General features: G+C 65.3%; 4 protein-coding genes across 4 annotated transcripts in view; 1 reads left to right on the top strand and 3 right to left on the bottom strand.

Moving 5' to 3' along the window:
- EMIHUDRAFT_461027 (hypothetical protein) overlaps positions 1–2,040 on the top strand; it is a gene marked incomplete at its 3' end in the record, with an annotated part of 2,968 nt that extends 928 nt beyond the window's left edge. Inside the window, exons 2-8 of the mRNA XM_005794273.1 lie at positions 316–491; positions 694–779; positions 890–928; positions 1,016–1,127; positions 1,195–1,401; positions 1,615–1,662; positions 1,734–2,040. Of these exons, the coding sequence (XP_005794330.1) occupies positions 316–491; positions 694–779; positions 890–928; positions 1,016–1,127; positions 1,195–1,401; positions 1,615–1,662; positions 1,734–2,040 (975 nt within the window). The remainder of the gene's footprint in view (positions 1–315; positions 492–693; positions 780–889; positions 929–1,015; positions 1,128–1,194; positions 1,402–1,614; positions 1,663–1,733) is intronic.
- A 466-nt stretch (positions 2,041–2,506) lies between these two features.
- EMIHUDRAFT_95099 (hypothetical protein) lies at positions 2,507–4,720 on the bottom strand (the record flags this gene model as incomplete). Its single annotated transcript, XM_005794274.1, has 1 exon — positions 2,507–4,720. One exon carries the CDS (start codon positions 4,718–4,720, stop codon positions 2,507–2,509), a length of 2,214 nt encoding a protein of 737 aa, XP_005794331.1.
- Positions 4,721–8,138: 3,418 nt separating this feature from the next.
- On the bottom strand, positions 8,139–9,181 carry EMIHUDRAFT_431860 (hypothetical protein; the record flags this gene model as incomplete). Its single annotated transcript, XM_005794275.1, has 1 exon — positions 8,139–9,181. One exon carries the CDS (start codon positions 9,176–9,178, stop codon positions 8,342–8,344), a length of 837 nt encoding a protein of 278 aa, XP_005794332.1. The 3' UTR covers positions 8,139–8,341.
- A 2,468-nt stretch (positions 9,182–11,649) lies between these two features.
- On the bottom strand, positions 11,650–13,416 carry EMIHUDRAFT_431861 (hypothetical protein). The gene is made up of 2 exons (XM_005794276.1): positions 13,013–13,416; positions 11,650–12,587 (listed from the first exon to the last, which is right to left on the bottom strand). The coding sequence occupies exons 1-2, from the start codon at positions 13,396–13,398 to the stop codon at positions 11,852–11,854; spliced, it is 1,122 nt and encodes a 373-aa protein (XP_005794333.1). The 5' UTR covers positions 13,399–13,416; the 3' UTR covers positions 11,650–11,851.
- Positions 13,417–13,870: the final 454 nt, after the last annotated feature.

Raw genomic sequence — 13,870 nt, forward strand, 5'->3', positions numbered from 1 at the left:
GTTGCAACGTCCGAATAGTGGTGTGTCTAAGCTCTGCCGGCAGAGGCGCTGCGCTCGGCCCTCGAGGTGCCTTGTAGGCGTCAGTAGAGGGGAGAAGGAGCGCTCTCCCTCGGAAGGGAGAGTCCCTCGGGAGAGGTCGCGCGAGCCGCGCGGCGTGCGCGTGCCGGCTGGAGCGACAGCCGGGGCACTCCCCCGCAACTGTGATTCCGTCATGGAGACGCGCCGGCGCCCTGCCCCTCTGCAACAGTCAGCTGCGAGCCGGTCGCCTCAGGCATATACAGATATCGCACCCGCCGGACGCGTCCTCTCGTGCAGGTGCGCGCCTCGGGCAGCGAGCTGCGGCTGCTGCGAGAGCGGGACGCCGCCGCCTCCTCCTCCTCCTCCTCCTCCTCCGCCTCCTCCGCCTCCTCCGCCTCCTCCTCGAGTGCCGAGTGGGTCTCTCTGCGCCACCCGTCAGCCGGCGAGGAGGCGGGGGAGGAGGCGGCGGCGGGGTGGGTCCGCTCGCGTGCGCTCGGCGGCGGGCGCGCTCCTAGCCACATCTCTCCAGCCACCGGCTAGCATCCGTGGGGGCCCTCTCACCCGCCGTCGGAGCAGGCCGAGGGGCGAGGGGCGAGGGGTGGGACACACGAGGTGGGCGACGTGCAGGTCCGCCCCCTCCGGCCGGCTCACCCCACTCCTCGACTCACCACGCAGGCGCGTGGGCTACGTCAGGATCGGCCAGTTCACAGAGCGAGGCACCGCCGAGCTCACCGCCGAGTTGCAGCGCTTGCGATCGTCGGGTGCACGACTCTTCCCGCCTCGACACCCCTCCCCAGCAGACGCGCCGCTCATCCACACCTCCCCCGCCCGCCGACGCGTCCATGACACGTCCACGACGTGCGCCCCTCAGGGGCCGACCGCCTCGTCCTCGACTTGCGCAACAATCCCGGTGCGCTTGCCCTGCCCCTGCCCCCTTCTCCGCCTCGGAAGCCGTCTTCCGACCGGTCCCCAACCCCCTCCCCCCCGGCGCATGCAGGCGGGCAAGTCACCGAGGCGCTCGCGCAGGCGTCGCTGCTGCTGCTCGACTCGGACGCGGGCGCCGACGCGACGGTCGCGTACACAGTCGACGCGGCCGGTCGCGTCGAGAGGCACAGTGTCTGGCGCCGTGCTCCGTGCCGAGACCCTTCCCTGAAGCCGACCGCAACCTCCCTGCAGGCACACCGCGGGCGCCATCCTGCACGCTGCCGCCAACGACGCCGCCGCAGACGGGCGCGCGATTGCTGACGGGCGCGCGGCTGCCGACGCGGCTGCCGACGCGGCTGCCGACGCGGCTGCCGACGCGGCGGGCGACCGCGGCGGTGCGGTGGGCGACGCGGAGGCGACCCTGTTTGGGGCGCCACTCGTCGTGTTGATTGACCGCGGGAGAGCAGAGCCTAGATGCGGAAGACATCTCTTCGCGTTCGAGCTAGCGCTCAAGCCGACACGGATCCGGCTCCTTTCCACTCTATGCTCGAGCCGAATTCAGCTGTATCTGTAGCGCCTCGTATTCACGCAGTGCTCCGAGTCCACTGGACGAGGCCGTACTCCCGCCCCGGCGCTGGTCTGTTGATGGGCTCTGGCCTGTTCGTGCCGTAGGACAGCGAGCGCGGCGGAGCTCTTCGCCGCAGCGCTGCATGACAACGGGCGCGTGATGTGTCGTCGGGGAGGCCGCGTGTCTGGAGCCGTGCCCGAGCCTCGCCGGAGCCTCTCTGTAGGCGCGGCGTGCTCGTTGGGGAGCACACCTTCGGCAAGGGGCTCATCCAGCGCGTCTTTCCGATGCCAAACGGCGGCGCGCTCAAGCTGACCGTCGGCGAGTACATGCGCCCCACTCTGGCGCCGATCGAGCCGGGCGTGGGACTCGAGCCCGACCTGCCCTGCCTCGACACCCCACGCGGCGCCGCGGAGCCGGTCGATGCTTGCGTTGATATGGCGGTGAGCGTGGTTCGGGGACGCGCCCTAAAGGCGGTGCGGCCGCTGGCGAGGCTCCCGCTGCTCAGGACGGTGCGGCCGCTCGCCGAGTAGGGGGTGCGGGTGGCGCGTGAGGGAGCGATTGTGCGTCGCCATGTCATGGCGAGCCCATAGACGTTGCGAGTGAGCGATGCTCGCTCGCTTTTGAGTTAACTTTTGTATACTTTGGCGTAGCAGCAAACAATAAAAAACGTGTTCTATTACCGCGAGGTCGCTGCGCCGTGCGCGGCTATCGCGGCTTGTACATGCATCCTTGACGAGGTGGTCGCTGAGGCGCGCGTGCGACAACGCAAGATGGACAACATCCTTGTTCGCACTGTGTTCGGTTGTTGAATGTTGTTGTTCCATCTTCAGCACGCACAAGGGGGCGAGGGCCGAGCCGCCGCCCCGCAGCTTCTGATCTCTCCAGCATGTGGATCTAGCGACTACTGGTATCAGTGGCGGGGGCGCGCGGTAAGCACTAAGCTGCCCATTGACAGGCCCGGGCGCGATGCTCACCGCGGTCCCGCCCACCCCCCGACTACTGCGCGGCAGGCGGGGCGCCGGCCTGCAGCACAGCGGAGTTGCCGCTATCGTCGGTGAGGCGGAGCCACACCCGCGAGAGCTCCCTCGGGGGAGGGTCTCCATGCGCCCGCTCCCAGGCGAGCGCGCCCCACTGGAAGCGCCACTCGGCATCTGCGTCGACCGTCTCTAGCTCTGCGGGGTGGTAGCGCGAGCCGTCCCACGACACCTCGACGGCGGCGACGACGCCGCCGCCGCCGTCTGCCGCCCAGCCGCTCGCCTCGACGCGGGAGCCTTCGCTCACCGCGAGCTCGTGCAGGCCCCCCGTCGGCGGCTGCACGTCCGTCGACGGCGGCGGCAGGGAGTATCCCGGCTCGAGGGTCGCCGGCACGACCCCCATATCGCCGAGGATGTTGACGGTGAGCTGCTTGACCTCCGGGCAGCCGCCGCGCGGGTCGGCGGCCACGCGGATATTGTACTTGTTGGCGCGCTGCGGGTCGTTGACGTCGTGGTGCGAGTCGAGCCCCCACGCCCACTGCACGGTCCCTGAGCCGAAGACGAACGCGCCGGTCCCGTTGCCGCGTCTGTGCAGGACGAGGGAGTGTGTGGCCGTCACGCTGTCGAAAGTGGACCCCCAGTCCATGATGCCCTGCACGTTGTCGACCGTCGTCGTCGCGAGCGTCTGCAGGCCCGCCGGCCGCCAGCCGTTGTCGACGTCCTCGTCCCACTCATGCCCGAGCAGCCCAGGGTAGAGGACGAGAGGAGGGTCGCCGGGCGACATGCTGCTCACCTGCGTGCCGCGCCACGCCCGGTGGCGGCCATACCGCCCGCCGTCGACGACGAGCGCGTCCATCCGCTGCGCGTTTGCCGCGAACATGTGGCCGGTTAGGCCGTTCTCGGGCATGCCGCCCTTTGGGTTGATGTCGCGGTCGTCGCGGAAGGTTCCCGTCCACGCGCCCGGCTCCGGGTCGAGCTTGACGACGGACTGGGTCTCCTTGTAGCAGACCATCGTGCGCGGCGGGTCGTGCGCCGCGTCCCTCCCCTCCTCCTCCTCCCCCTCGGCCGGCGGCGGCGGCGGCGCGATGCGCGACGGCTCGAAGCGCACCGCCCAGTAGGCCTCATTCGCAGACCAAAAGTTGAGGTGCAGGCCTGCGTCGCGCGCAGCCTCGATGGCCTCGCGCTGCTCGTAGGTCCAATACTCGTCGTGCCCGACGGAGACGTACGCGGTCGAGCGCGCGAGCAGCCCTCGTGCGCGAGCCGGCACCGCCAGGTCCGCGCCGGTGGCGTAGTGCACGTCGTACCCGTTTCGCTCGAGGAAGCGGATTGCGGGGTACTCGCTGGTGAGCGGCATGTTGACGGCGCGGTAGTCGCGCGTGATGAGCGGCGTGTTGTACGAGCGCTTGTACGCCCTCCTCGTGTCGTGATCCGGGTCGCTCAGGTTGTAGGCCGCCCGGCCGGGCGCGTGCTCAAAGGGGTACTCAAAGCTGCCGTACGTGGTCAGCCCGCCCCAGCCGTTGTACGCGTGCCACGTGGTGTCGGAGGTCTGGAAGAGGAGGGAGCGAGCCGCGTCGCCGCCCGCACGAACGACGAACCAGATGTGCGAGGCGCGAGGCTCGCGGAGCGCGTTGCGGAGGCGGTTGCGGCCCATCGCGCCGTAGCTGTGCCGCCCCTCCATCGGCGGCAGCAGGACGTCGCGGCCGAGCATCACGTGCTGCCTGTCGTACTTGTGCCGACTCGCGTCTGCGCGCCAGGTGCCTCGCGGGTCGCCTCTGCCGAGAGGGTCTGGCAGCACAGCGCGAGCAAAGTAGAGCCCCGAGGTGGCGTCCGGTGGTACATCGAAGACTGCGACGTCGTCCCAGTTGCCACAGTCCCACAGCTCCGCCTCGGGCTCCGTCTTGACGCACGGCGGCTGGCGGGAGGCCGCTCGCACGTCCACGAGAGTCGCTTCGCCAACCTTCCTAGCGCCGTCGCCTCCGTACCAGCCCAGCCGGTAAATATCCACGCGAAGCGTCTCCTCATGCGCCATCGCGATCTTGAAGTGAACACGCGCGCCTGGGAGCACCGAACCACGCGTGGCAAAGCCCTGGACGTCGTAGCTGCCTGCGCCGTTGACGTCCCACTCGGTCGCCGGCACGCCAGGCAGCTGGTTCTCGGCTACGATGGGCGAAGCAGTCGCGCCGCACGAGCCAGCTGCTGTGGCGGCAGCAGCGGCAATGGCTACGGTCGGCAGCATATATGTGTGCTTGTACCCTGCGAACCAGCCTTCGAGAGCGGGACCTCCGCGAGTCCCCCCTTTTTTTCTGCATTTTGATGAAGTGGCTGCCGGAACTTATCCTGGAGGTTTGTGCGCGCTTCCCTGAGCAAAAAAAACGCGTGCTTGCCTTCCCCTGAGCAAGCAAGACTGAGTACTCCCTCGTCCGTGCTAGTAGGGACGTGTGTAACATTTGACTGACCGACAAACACAAAATGCTAAAAATCTCTCTCTGACCGAGGATGGGTTAGGCTGCATATATACATGTTTCCTCGCTCACCCCGTCTCGTTTCCTTTCCGGTCGGTGTTTGAGCACTTGAGCACTGGATAGGGTCGATTCCGCATGGTACGGGACCCCTCGATCGTCTCGCCCTCCCTCACTGGTGTGTTCATTGGGTGGGGTCATAAGTCATAACAAACACGGTACAGGATCGAGGTGCACGCTGCTGAAGCAGTGTCGTCCCCCCTCTCCCCGACGGTGTCGGTGATGGCGGTGTGACCGATCGAGCTACAAGAGGAGCTTGGTCAGCATGATCAGGGCCGGGCCGAGCAGTTCCTCACTTCCTCACTGGGTGAGCTTCAGTCTCAGGCCCCCAACCCATCACCTTCGGCTCGTGTGGATTCGAACCGCCGGAATGGAAGCTTCCTGCTTCCACCTGAGTGATGACGCCAGCGCCCCACCTGTTCCAGAGCGCCGAGAGGTCTGTCTGGAGTGTGTGTTGCGGGACGGGCAGAGCAGGTGGGGGGGGGGGGGGGGCAAAATTTGAGAGTCAAAGTAACTTGTAGACGTACTACACGGGCATAGGGCGCCGGGTGCCCCCCCCCCCGGCCCCCCCCCCCCCTCCCTCCCCCCCCGCCGCGGCGCCTCCCTTTCACCGCGACATTCATTCCTCTCTCCGGACTCCCTTTAGCTTTTCGATCCGCCTCCACCCTCCACTACGCTTGCGCCGCTCAGGCCTTGCAGCCGAGCCCCCCCCAGCCCGCCTCCCCCGATCCCCCACCTCCCCAAACACGCCACCCTCTCCCCCCCCCCACACCCCCACCGCCTCCTCCTCAATCAGGTCCCTCCCCCTCTTCCTCCCCCGCTCCCCCGCGTCAGATACATACTTGCGCGACACACACCCGACGGTCGCACACCGACTGTAACCCCGAGGTAAGGGCGCATGCACATCTAGCAGGCCCGCGCCACGATGGTGGAACAGACTGGCACGCACATGTTCCACAGTGGTGGCCCATGGTGTTGTGCACACTGCCCCCACACGTTGGGAAACCACTTCCTACTTATGTGGGCCCGGCTTTCCCGGGAGCTAGCTCATGTCTCAAGCATCCGACCGATAGACAAGCCTGTCTGGTGTTTCTCTACAGCACCCTCTCGTTTCCTCTCTAGTTTCCCGAGGAAACTCCGTGGAAATCAGATGGTTTGGGCCCAAAATCAGCCAAATCGACAAAATACCGGGGTATTTTGCGGGTATGTATGTAACTGTAGAAAGATTTAGGTTTGGGACAGAGCGAGTGGGAGAGAACTTTTCGGCGGTCGTGGAGGTCGTGGAGGTCGTGGAGTGGCGAGTCACGCTCGTGCGGACAGGATCGATGCCGTCGCCGGATGCGGCGGCGAGGCACACGGGCGCCGGCGTGGCGCGTCGGCAGGCCCACCACGAGCGGATGCGCGACGAGCGCGCTCGGGAAGCGGCCGCGGGCGACGCGGAGCTTCCGCCGGAGGACGACGCGGTCGCGAGATGGCGAGCGCCGTCCACGTGCTGGACAGCGTGGCGGAGGTGGGCCCGAACTACACCCTGCTGCGCAGTACCTGGAAAACCCCGGCTATACCTGGAAAATACCCGGTATGTTGGCGGGTTTCTCGGTTTCGCCTCAGATTTTGCCCCAGACCAGCTCTCAGACTCAGGGAAACTCGAGAGTTGCCAGAATGGAGCTCCAAACACCCTCTGGTTTCCCTGGAAATTTCCGGAAACGAAAAGTGCTGGGGACCCTCTCGTTTCCTTTTTGGTTTCCGGAAACGAAGTAACGAACGTGTTTGTGTTTCTCGGGCCAAGGGATGGGCAGCCTCGACTCGGCGCAAGCGGCAGGGGCGGCTGCTGTCAGAGACGTCCGCCATAGCGCCACGAGCACCACAGTGACGGTGCGAGTCGGGCATGGGCAATTCTTACTTTAATTAATTAGTTTGATGAAAAACGGACGGACGTCGGCGCAACACTCGACTGTTGGGCCCGATCTCGATCGACGATGTCTGTCAGCTTGACGCCATACCCCGTTGTCGGGCGAACGATCGATGAGATCAAAAGCGACGCGTGGTATCCTGGGGGCACACATTCGAAACGCAGGCTCCACACAAGGCTGCCGAAGACGACGAAATGGAAGCAGGCCCAAGAAGCCACGTGCGAAGTGAGAGAATTTGGCATGACGAGCTCAGAGGCGAGTGCCCGGGGGATAAATCTGGAGGCCAAAAAACGGGGCGGGGACCTCGACTTCTCCTCGGACTCTTACAAGGACAAGCATAACTGGACGGCCGACACCTCGCTCGAGCAATCCGAGCTGCTCACGCTCCAGAAGCTGCTGGAGGCAAACAAGGCGAAAGCAAAGGCGGGGGATGTCAGCCTGTTTAGCTACAGGAGCGACATCACCAGGCAGGTGGAGCTGTATCAAATGCGGCGCACTGCGTTGACGCCATTGCTCCAGTCCGACCCGCCTAGCTTTGGCCCCTTTGAGATGGCCCGTGCTGCTGATGAGGAGGAGGAGGAACCGATCGTTTGGGAGGATCCCCCGGTCTACCGTCCCCCACCACCCCCAAAGACGCAGGCGGAGAAGGACCTGCAGGCCCAGCTCGACCGTCTCAAGGCGATGAAAACGGGCGTACAGGGGACCATAAACAGCATGCCCCGCGAATGGTGGAAGTTCCAGCGGCCGGATGGAGTCATCTTCTGGTAGTATTAACGGGCAGAATACTTGATAGACATCTTGAGCAGAGAGAGGGAGGGCAGACGATCGGCTTGCATTTTGGCGTCGCGTTTGACAGCCTCGTGACCCTGAGTGATGACTCTTCCGCCCGGCGTGTCCCGGTGTCCGGCCCGGCCGCTGGCGCTGCCTTTGTCTCGGGGTGTTTGCGTTATGATGTGACATACCCCACTGAGACTAGAATTCACGCCCCGAGAAGTTTGGGGTTGGGGCTGCGGCCCCGGCGTCACTCTATCGCCGGACGCGGACCGCGGCGCGGTTTTTTGCTTTTCCCTTTCGGGTCTTTAGTCTCGTCGGTGCGCCAACACCGTGATACTGATAGAGGTTACGGCTTCAGAGAGCCGCATCGACTATCGTGGCATTTGGGTCGGCTCTTTGTGAAGGCACCGCAAAGTGTTAGATGGGAGGGTCGCCGCCTGACGCGGCAGAGTTTCATCGTTCAAAGACTCATGAATCACGATACCTTATGTGCATATATCGGCCACAATGCAAAGGCATGCGCAACCGCAAGTGGCAAGTGCGCGCGAGAGGTGTCTCTCGACTAGTGCACACGACTCATGTTCTCAAGTGCAGCCTGACACGGTCAGCGCGCTCTTGTGACGGGCACCGCCCACAACTATGGGGCAGGTCAGGTCATCGGAGCGCGGGTGGCTCATCGTCAGCATGCACCTTGAGGTGCACCTGCGCCGACGCGTCCTCGGCGTCGACGATCGCCTTCGCCCGCTGCATGTTGAGCATGACCTGCTCCTGCCGCTCCCGCTTTTGGGCGAGCTCCTTCTCGAGGAGCGTGGTGCTCTTTGGCGGCAGGAAGAGCAGCGGCTGCCAGTTGTCGGCCACAGAAAGCGTGGAGGCGATGAGAATGCGAAGGTCAGTCGCACACTCCTCGAGTGGCGGCAGCGAATCGAGCGACCGGCCGCTCTTGGCCCAGCACGCGTTGAGCTCCTCGCGCGAGAGGAAGATGGGGATGGCGCCCGGCGAACGGAGCGCGTCCGCCGTGAAGAGCGGCCATGGCCCTGCCGAGGCCATCTTCTCGCGAGCCGCCTCCGGCACGCCCGCGTAGCCGACGTCATCAACAACCGCCTTGCTAAAGTGCAGCGCAGATCGCATCGGCGCCCGGATCCCGAACAGGCCTTGCACGATGGAGAAGGCCCTCCCGAGTGGAGCAGCCTCGAGCTCGAGAGGCAGCGTCGGGTTCGCCTCCCTGGCAGCAGCCAGCGCCGCGCGCGCGTCGTCCGCGTCCGCAAAGAAGTCTAGCGTGCCGCCCTGAGGGACAAATACGTCGCGCCCGCCCGGCTTCTCGACGACGATGTTGAACACACTCACTCGGTCCAGCTTTGTGAGCGCCTCCTGCTGCGTGAGGCACTGGAGCTGGCTGCTGCCGCTGTCAGGCAGTTGTGGTGCGGCGGCCTTCGGGACGGCGGACTTGATTGGCTCCGCCTTCTTGGGCGGCCGTGTGCCCTTGCGGCCCATGAGTGTGCTGGAGCTGGTGCTAGGAGGAGGCGAGCTGAAAGAGCTCAGAAAAAGAATTTTTGGCACCTCGCAGGTCGGGCAGCATATCTAAAGGCAAAATGGAGGTGTGGGGTGGAGACGGTCACGACAGCGGGGTGGGAAGAGAGCAAGAAGGGGCCGCTCAGACCCGAGGCGTGGAGAACGACCGAGAGCCGAAAGAGAGTACTGGGCCCGCTCCTCTTTGAGACAAGGAGTCATGGCTGGAATAACCAAGGCCTCGCGTGTGACTTTGCACGTAACCTAGCCAAGCACGGGATAGCGACATGGTCGGACGTGTCAGAATGGGGCACCGGGGAAGTGTTGACGTGGCCGCAAATGAAGCGAGTCTATGGCCTCAAAGACAACACGACGGAACATAGCGAATACAAGAGGCTGGCGGAGCAGCTGGAGCGACCAGAGTGGGCGCAGCTGCGACAATACTGGAAGTGGGCGGCCATAGAAGAGCGCGCACACGGACAGAAGACGGAACGGAGGGCGCCCGATAGGGTGCGGAAGGTGAAGGCGGCAAGGAAGGCGCCGACCTGCTACGGGGGAGGCACGGAGGAGGACGAACACGGATGGGAGTACCTCTGTGAATGGGAAGGAGAGCAGAGCGACAGCTGGGTGTGGCACGATAAGATGCCCCACACGTGGGAGCGGGAGCTAATGCACGCGCAAGGAGAGCTTGATAAACTCGAGGGGCCAAAATACGCCGGCGTCGCCGCGAGGCGCGCGAGGAGGGCGGAGACCGGAAGTTGCGCCGCGACGGCCGACGCGCGAGAAGGGCAGAAGGCGGGGGCGAGAAGCCGCGAGAGCAAGGGATCGGCAGGCGGCGGCGTCGTCGGAGGGACTGCGAAGAGAGATAGGTGAAGAGGCAGACGCCCAAGGGTGGGCGACGGCTAGCACCACACAGTCGCGCTCCCGTGCATCACTTTTGTGACGGTGTTTACAACTTTGAAGTTTGATCAACCATGTCTCGATAACCTTAACCCCTAAACGGCTACCGAAACGGGGTGCCCGGAAGGGCGATATCACGGCGGCCTAACTGTGCCTCCGTGCGCTCGCCACATACCCCCTGCTGCCCGAGGGTCGTGTTAGCACTTTATTGGGCACATACAGAGGCGGTGGGAAGCCACCACGTTCCCTTTAAATTTTCCGCCACAGAGCTCCGGAGCGCGCTCTGCAGACTGCACGAGCTCCTGGAGGACGCGGTTTCGTCTTTCGATCCCAGACGGTCGTCGCACGTCGGCGCCCCAGTGAGGTCCGCCGTCATAGGTGTAGCACGCTACTAGACACACTGCCTCCAAGTTGAGCGGTGGAAAATTGTGACGAAGCCACGCACCGAAGCGCCGGCGTCCCTGTGGCAATCTGCCACCGACAGCAACACACGCCTTTGATCACCGGCTGCTTGCGCTCCGCATACTCTCCAGAAGCTGTTGGTTGTGTGGCTGGTGCTACTTCTATCAGCCTTCCTCATGCACAATGTTGCCGTTGAGCTACGAGGCTGCAACCCGTCGTCATTTGAGTTTGCTGCCAGCCACACACAGCGCGTCCCTGCTGCACGAATGGTTGGACAGGTGTGAACAACACCTCGTGGGGGCGGCACCGCAGGCGTCCATTGAGGGGTCCAGGTGATAGCCCTGGGCGGGCAATCCATACGCCTAGTTGGACTTCAGATCGCCCGATCGCGTCCCGGTGAACTGACGTCGGATTTGTGACGCCGCCGCACCGCGCCGCGGCCAGGGGCCCGGAGGCTGAGGATGGCCGTGGCGGACCGAGACGAGCTCTGGGAGGTAAAGTGTCAGCGTATATATTGTAGAAGCTGACCATGTGCACAATATCTCTCAGTCTAGCTAAGCCAGGGGAGGCTATTCTGGGCGTCCACACGGCTTGCACAGGTGACCCTCGCGACAAAGCGAGCGCGTCCGGCAGAGCGACTGAAGAATCGAAGACAGAGTCACAAATCCCGCTTGTTGTGCATGTTTTGAGGTCGGACAGTGCTGCTGTCTTCTCCACGCAGCAGCCGACGCCACCAGGCCTCGGTAGCTGAGCAGCAGGAGCCTCCTCACTGCTGGCAGAGTTGCGCCTCTGTTTGCCGCCGCTAAGAGATCGTTGTTGCGGGAATCCAGGGAATCTAAAGGAATCTAGAATCTGTGGGTCCGAGATTCGATCTGGGACCTGAGCCGCTCGGGACCAGCTGCACATAGACCGGGGCCACTACCATGTCGCAGACGACTACTGGATCGGCCGTCGCTCCGACCAGCCGTCCTGCAAAGGAATAAAATAACAATCAGTTCCTTTACATATGTAAAGGAACGCCGTTTAGGGGTTAACCACCATGTCGACGCTCATGAAAGTAGGCGCAATCAACTGGGCGCCCGGCGCCCGATCGATTGCGCCTACTTTCATGAGCGTCGACCAGCGACATGGGCGAGTTAAAGTTATCGAGATATGGAATATGCTATATGGTTGATCAAAGTTGTAACCGTCACCAAAAGTGATGCACGTATATGGGAGTTGGGAGCGCGACTGCACACTCCTCTCCTTAAAATCCCTGTGTGCCTGTGAGAGCTGCGTCATGTGCACGAGCTGTTCGACGCACGAGAGCTGCCCGCACACCTCTCTAACACAGCGCACTGTACTCGTCTTCTCTCTTCATGAGATGATGCACTGGCCTTCCCCCTCTGCCGTCGGAGCCGGTCTGCTGCTGCTGCTCTCTGCTGGCGGCGCCGGCGCCGGAATGCTCACATACGAGTTCCGCTCGCCCTCGTCGTCGAGAGGGGGGCGCGTTTCCGTCGTGTTCCTGCCGCCGAACTCCCCCTCGCTCGCCGTCGGCGGCGGCGCCCGCCGCGTCACCGCGACTTGACTCGCTGACCACGCCGCCTCGCCACTGCCACACGGGGCCGCTGCCATGGCTGCTGCGGGCCGGGGCGGCAGCGCGGCAGCAGCCGCCGGCCTCGGCTGAGGACGCAGGGGAGAGCGGGACTGCGGCGACTGGGGTGCGCCCCTGCGCCTCCGGGCGCGGGCGGCAGCGCCGGCCGCGTTGGCGTACTCCGCCATCAGCTCCGCCGCCTCGAGCATTTGCTGTGTGGACATGGGCGCCGGCTCCGGCGGCTCCGCCTCGCTGCTCCACTGCTGGAGCGCCTTTGCGTCCCTCGCGGCGTCGCTCTCCGCGGGGTGCGCTCGCGCCGCGCCTCCGCCCCTCTCGCCCCTCTCGCCCCTCTCGCCCCTCTCGCCCCTCTCGCCCCGCTTGCGGCGCGACATCTCTCTGCGCGCAGCCTCGCGGATCATCTCCTCGCGTGTGCGGTGGCCGAACCGCACGCGCGAGTGCCGCCCGGACTCGTCCGGGCTCTCGGAGCGGCGCGCAGGGCTCCGCTCGTCGCTCGTGCTCCTGCGGTGCGGGGCAGGGGGGTGAGACACGTGCATGGTGCGGGGGAACAGCCTGGCGCATCCCCCTCGCATCTCCACGTCCCCAAGATGAGAGAGCCCCGGCACGACGGCATTCAACGTGCCGTAAGGCTGTGCGCGTGGGTGAGCGGTGCGTGACTGAGGAGAAGTAGAAGAAGCAGGAGGAGAGGGAGGGAGGGAGGGAGGGAGGGGGGGGGAGATGATAACGAGAGAGTGGAGCAAGAGAGAGAGAGAGAGAGCAGAGAGAGAGAGAGAGAGAGAGAGAGAGCAGAGAGAGAGAGAGAGAGAGAGAGAGAGAGAGAGAGAGAGAGAGAGAGAGAGAGAGAGAGAGAGCACGAGAGAGAACACGAGAGAGAAAAGCGAGCGAGCGAGCGAGCGAGCAAGAGAGCGCGCGCGGCGAATGCGCACCTGCGGAGCGCCCCGCCGCCGCCAGCCTCCGCCTCGCGCTCCGCAGAGCCTCCACTCCGCCCACTCCCGCGCGTAGAGGCCGAGGCCGAGACATGGCCGGTCGTGCCCTCCTCGACAGCGACCATCGTGCGGTACGTGGCTTGCAGGGAGGCGAGCGCCGCCGCGCACGACGCCGAGGTGAGCGCGGTCGCGCCGGACTTGCCGGAGGTGCGCGTGTTCGCGGACGTGCGCGAGGCGTGCGAGCGCGCCTCGGAGCGGCTCGACGACTCGCTCGCCGCCGAGCCCACCGAGCCGGCGTCGTTGAAGCTGTCCGCGTTGTCCTCCTCGCCGGACGACTTGTCTGAGGGTGCTCCTCCGGCCGGATCGGCGAGCAGGGAGGCGAGCATCGTTGGCGTCGCACCGCTGATGATGGCGACGATCCAGGCGGGGAGCTCGGACGGCTGGCCCACCGGCTGCTGCTGCGCCAGCCTGCTGCCCTCGCCCTCCGCCCCCCACACGCCCGGCACGCGGCGCCAGCTCGGCGAGGGGGGGAGGGCCCCGAAGGAGGCGAGCGAGTCTCTGCTCGACGGGCGGCTCCACGCGCCGCTGTACGGCAGCAGCGGCGGCGGCAGTGGCCCTCCGGGCGAGGGCGGGTACTCGGGGCCGACACTCTCCGTGCTCGGGGTGCGCTCTAGGGTGCGCTGCCCTAGCTGCTGCCTCGGAAGGCACAATCCCTGGCCAGGAGTCTGGCCAGGAGTCGGCGGCAGCTCGCCACAGCCCTCGGGCGGCTTCTTCCGGCGGCCGCCCAGCCGGCCCACGCCGTCGAGGACCTCGGACCACGCGCCTCCGACGGCGTCTGCTCGCTCCGACGCCGCGTGA

This window comes from Emiliania huxleyi (genome assembly GCF_000372725.1).
Source record: "Emiliania huxleyi CCMP1516 unplaced genomic scaffold EMIHUscaffold_1, whole genome shotgun sequence".
NCBI classification, from domain to species: domain Eukaryota; phylum Haptophyta; order Isochrysidales; family Noelaerhabdaceae; genus Emiliania; species Emiliania huxleyi.

Coding starts and splice junctions, on each gene's coding strand:
- EMIHUDRAFT_431861 (XM_005794276.1), bottom strand. CDS start 13,398: ATGCTCGCCTCCCTGCTCGCCGATCCGGCCGGAGGAGCACCCTCAGAC. Junction 12,588..13,012: donor GGCGGCGGGGCGCTCCGCAG/GTGCGCATTCGC, acceptor CCCGCACCGCAG/GAGCACGAGCGACGAGCGGA.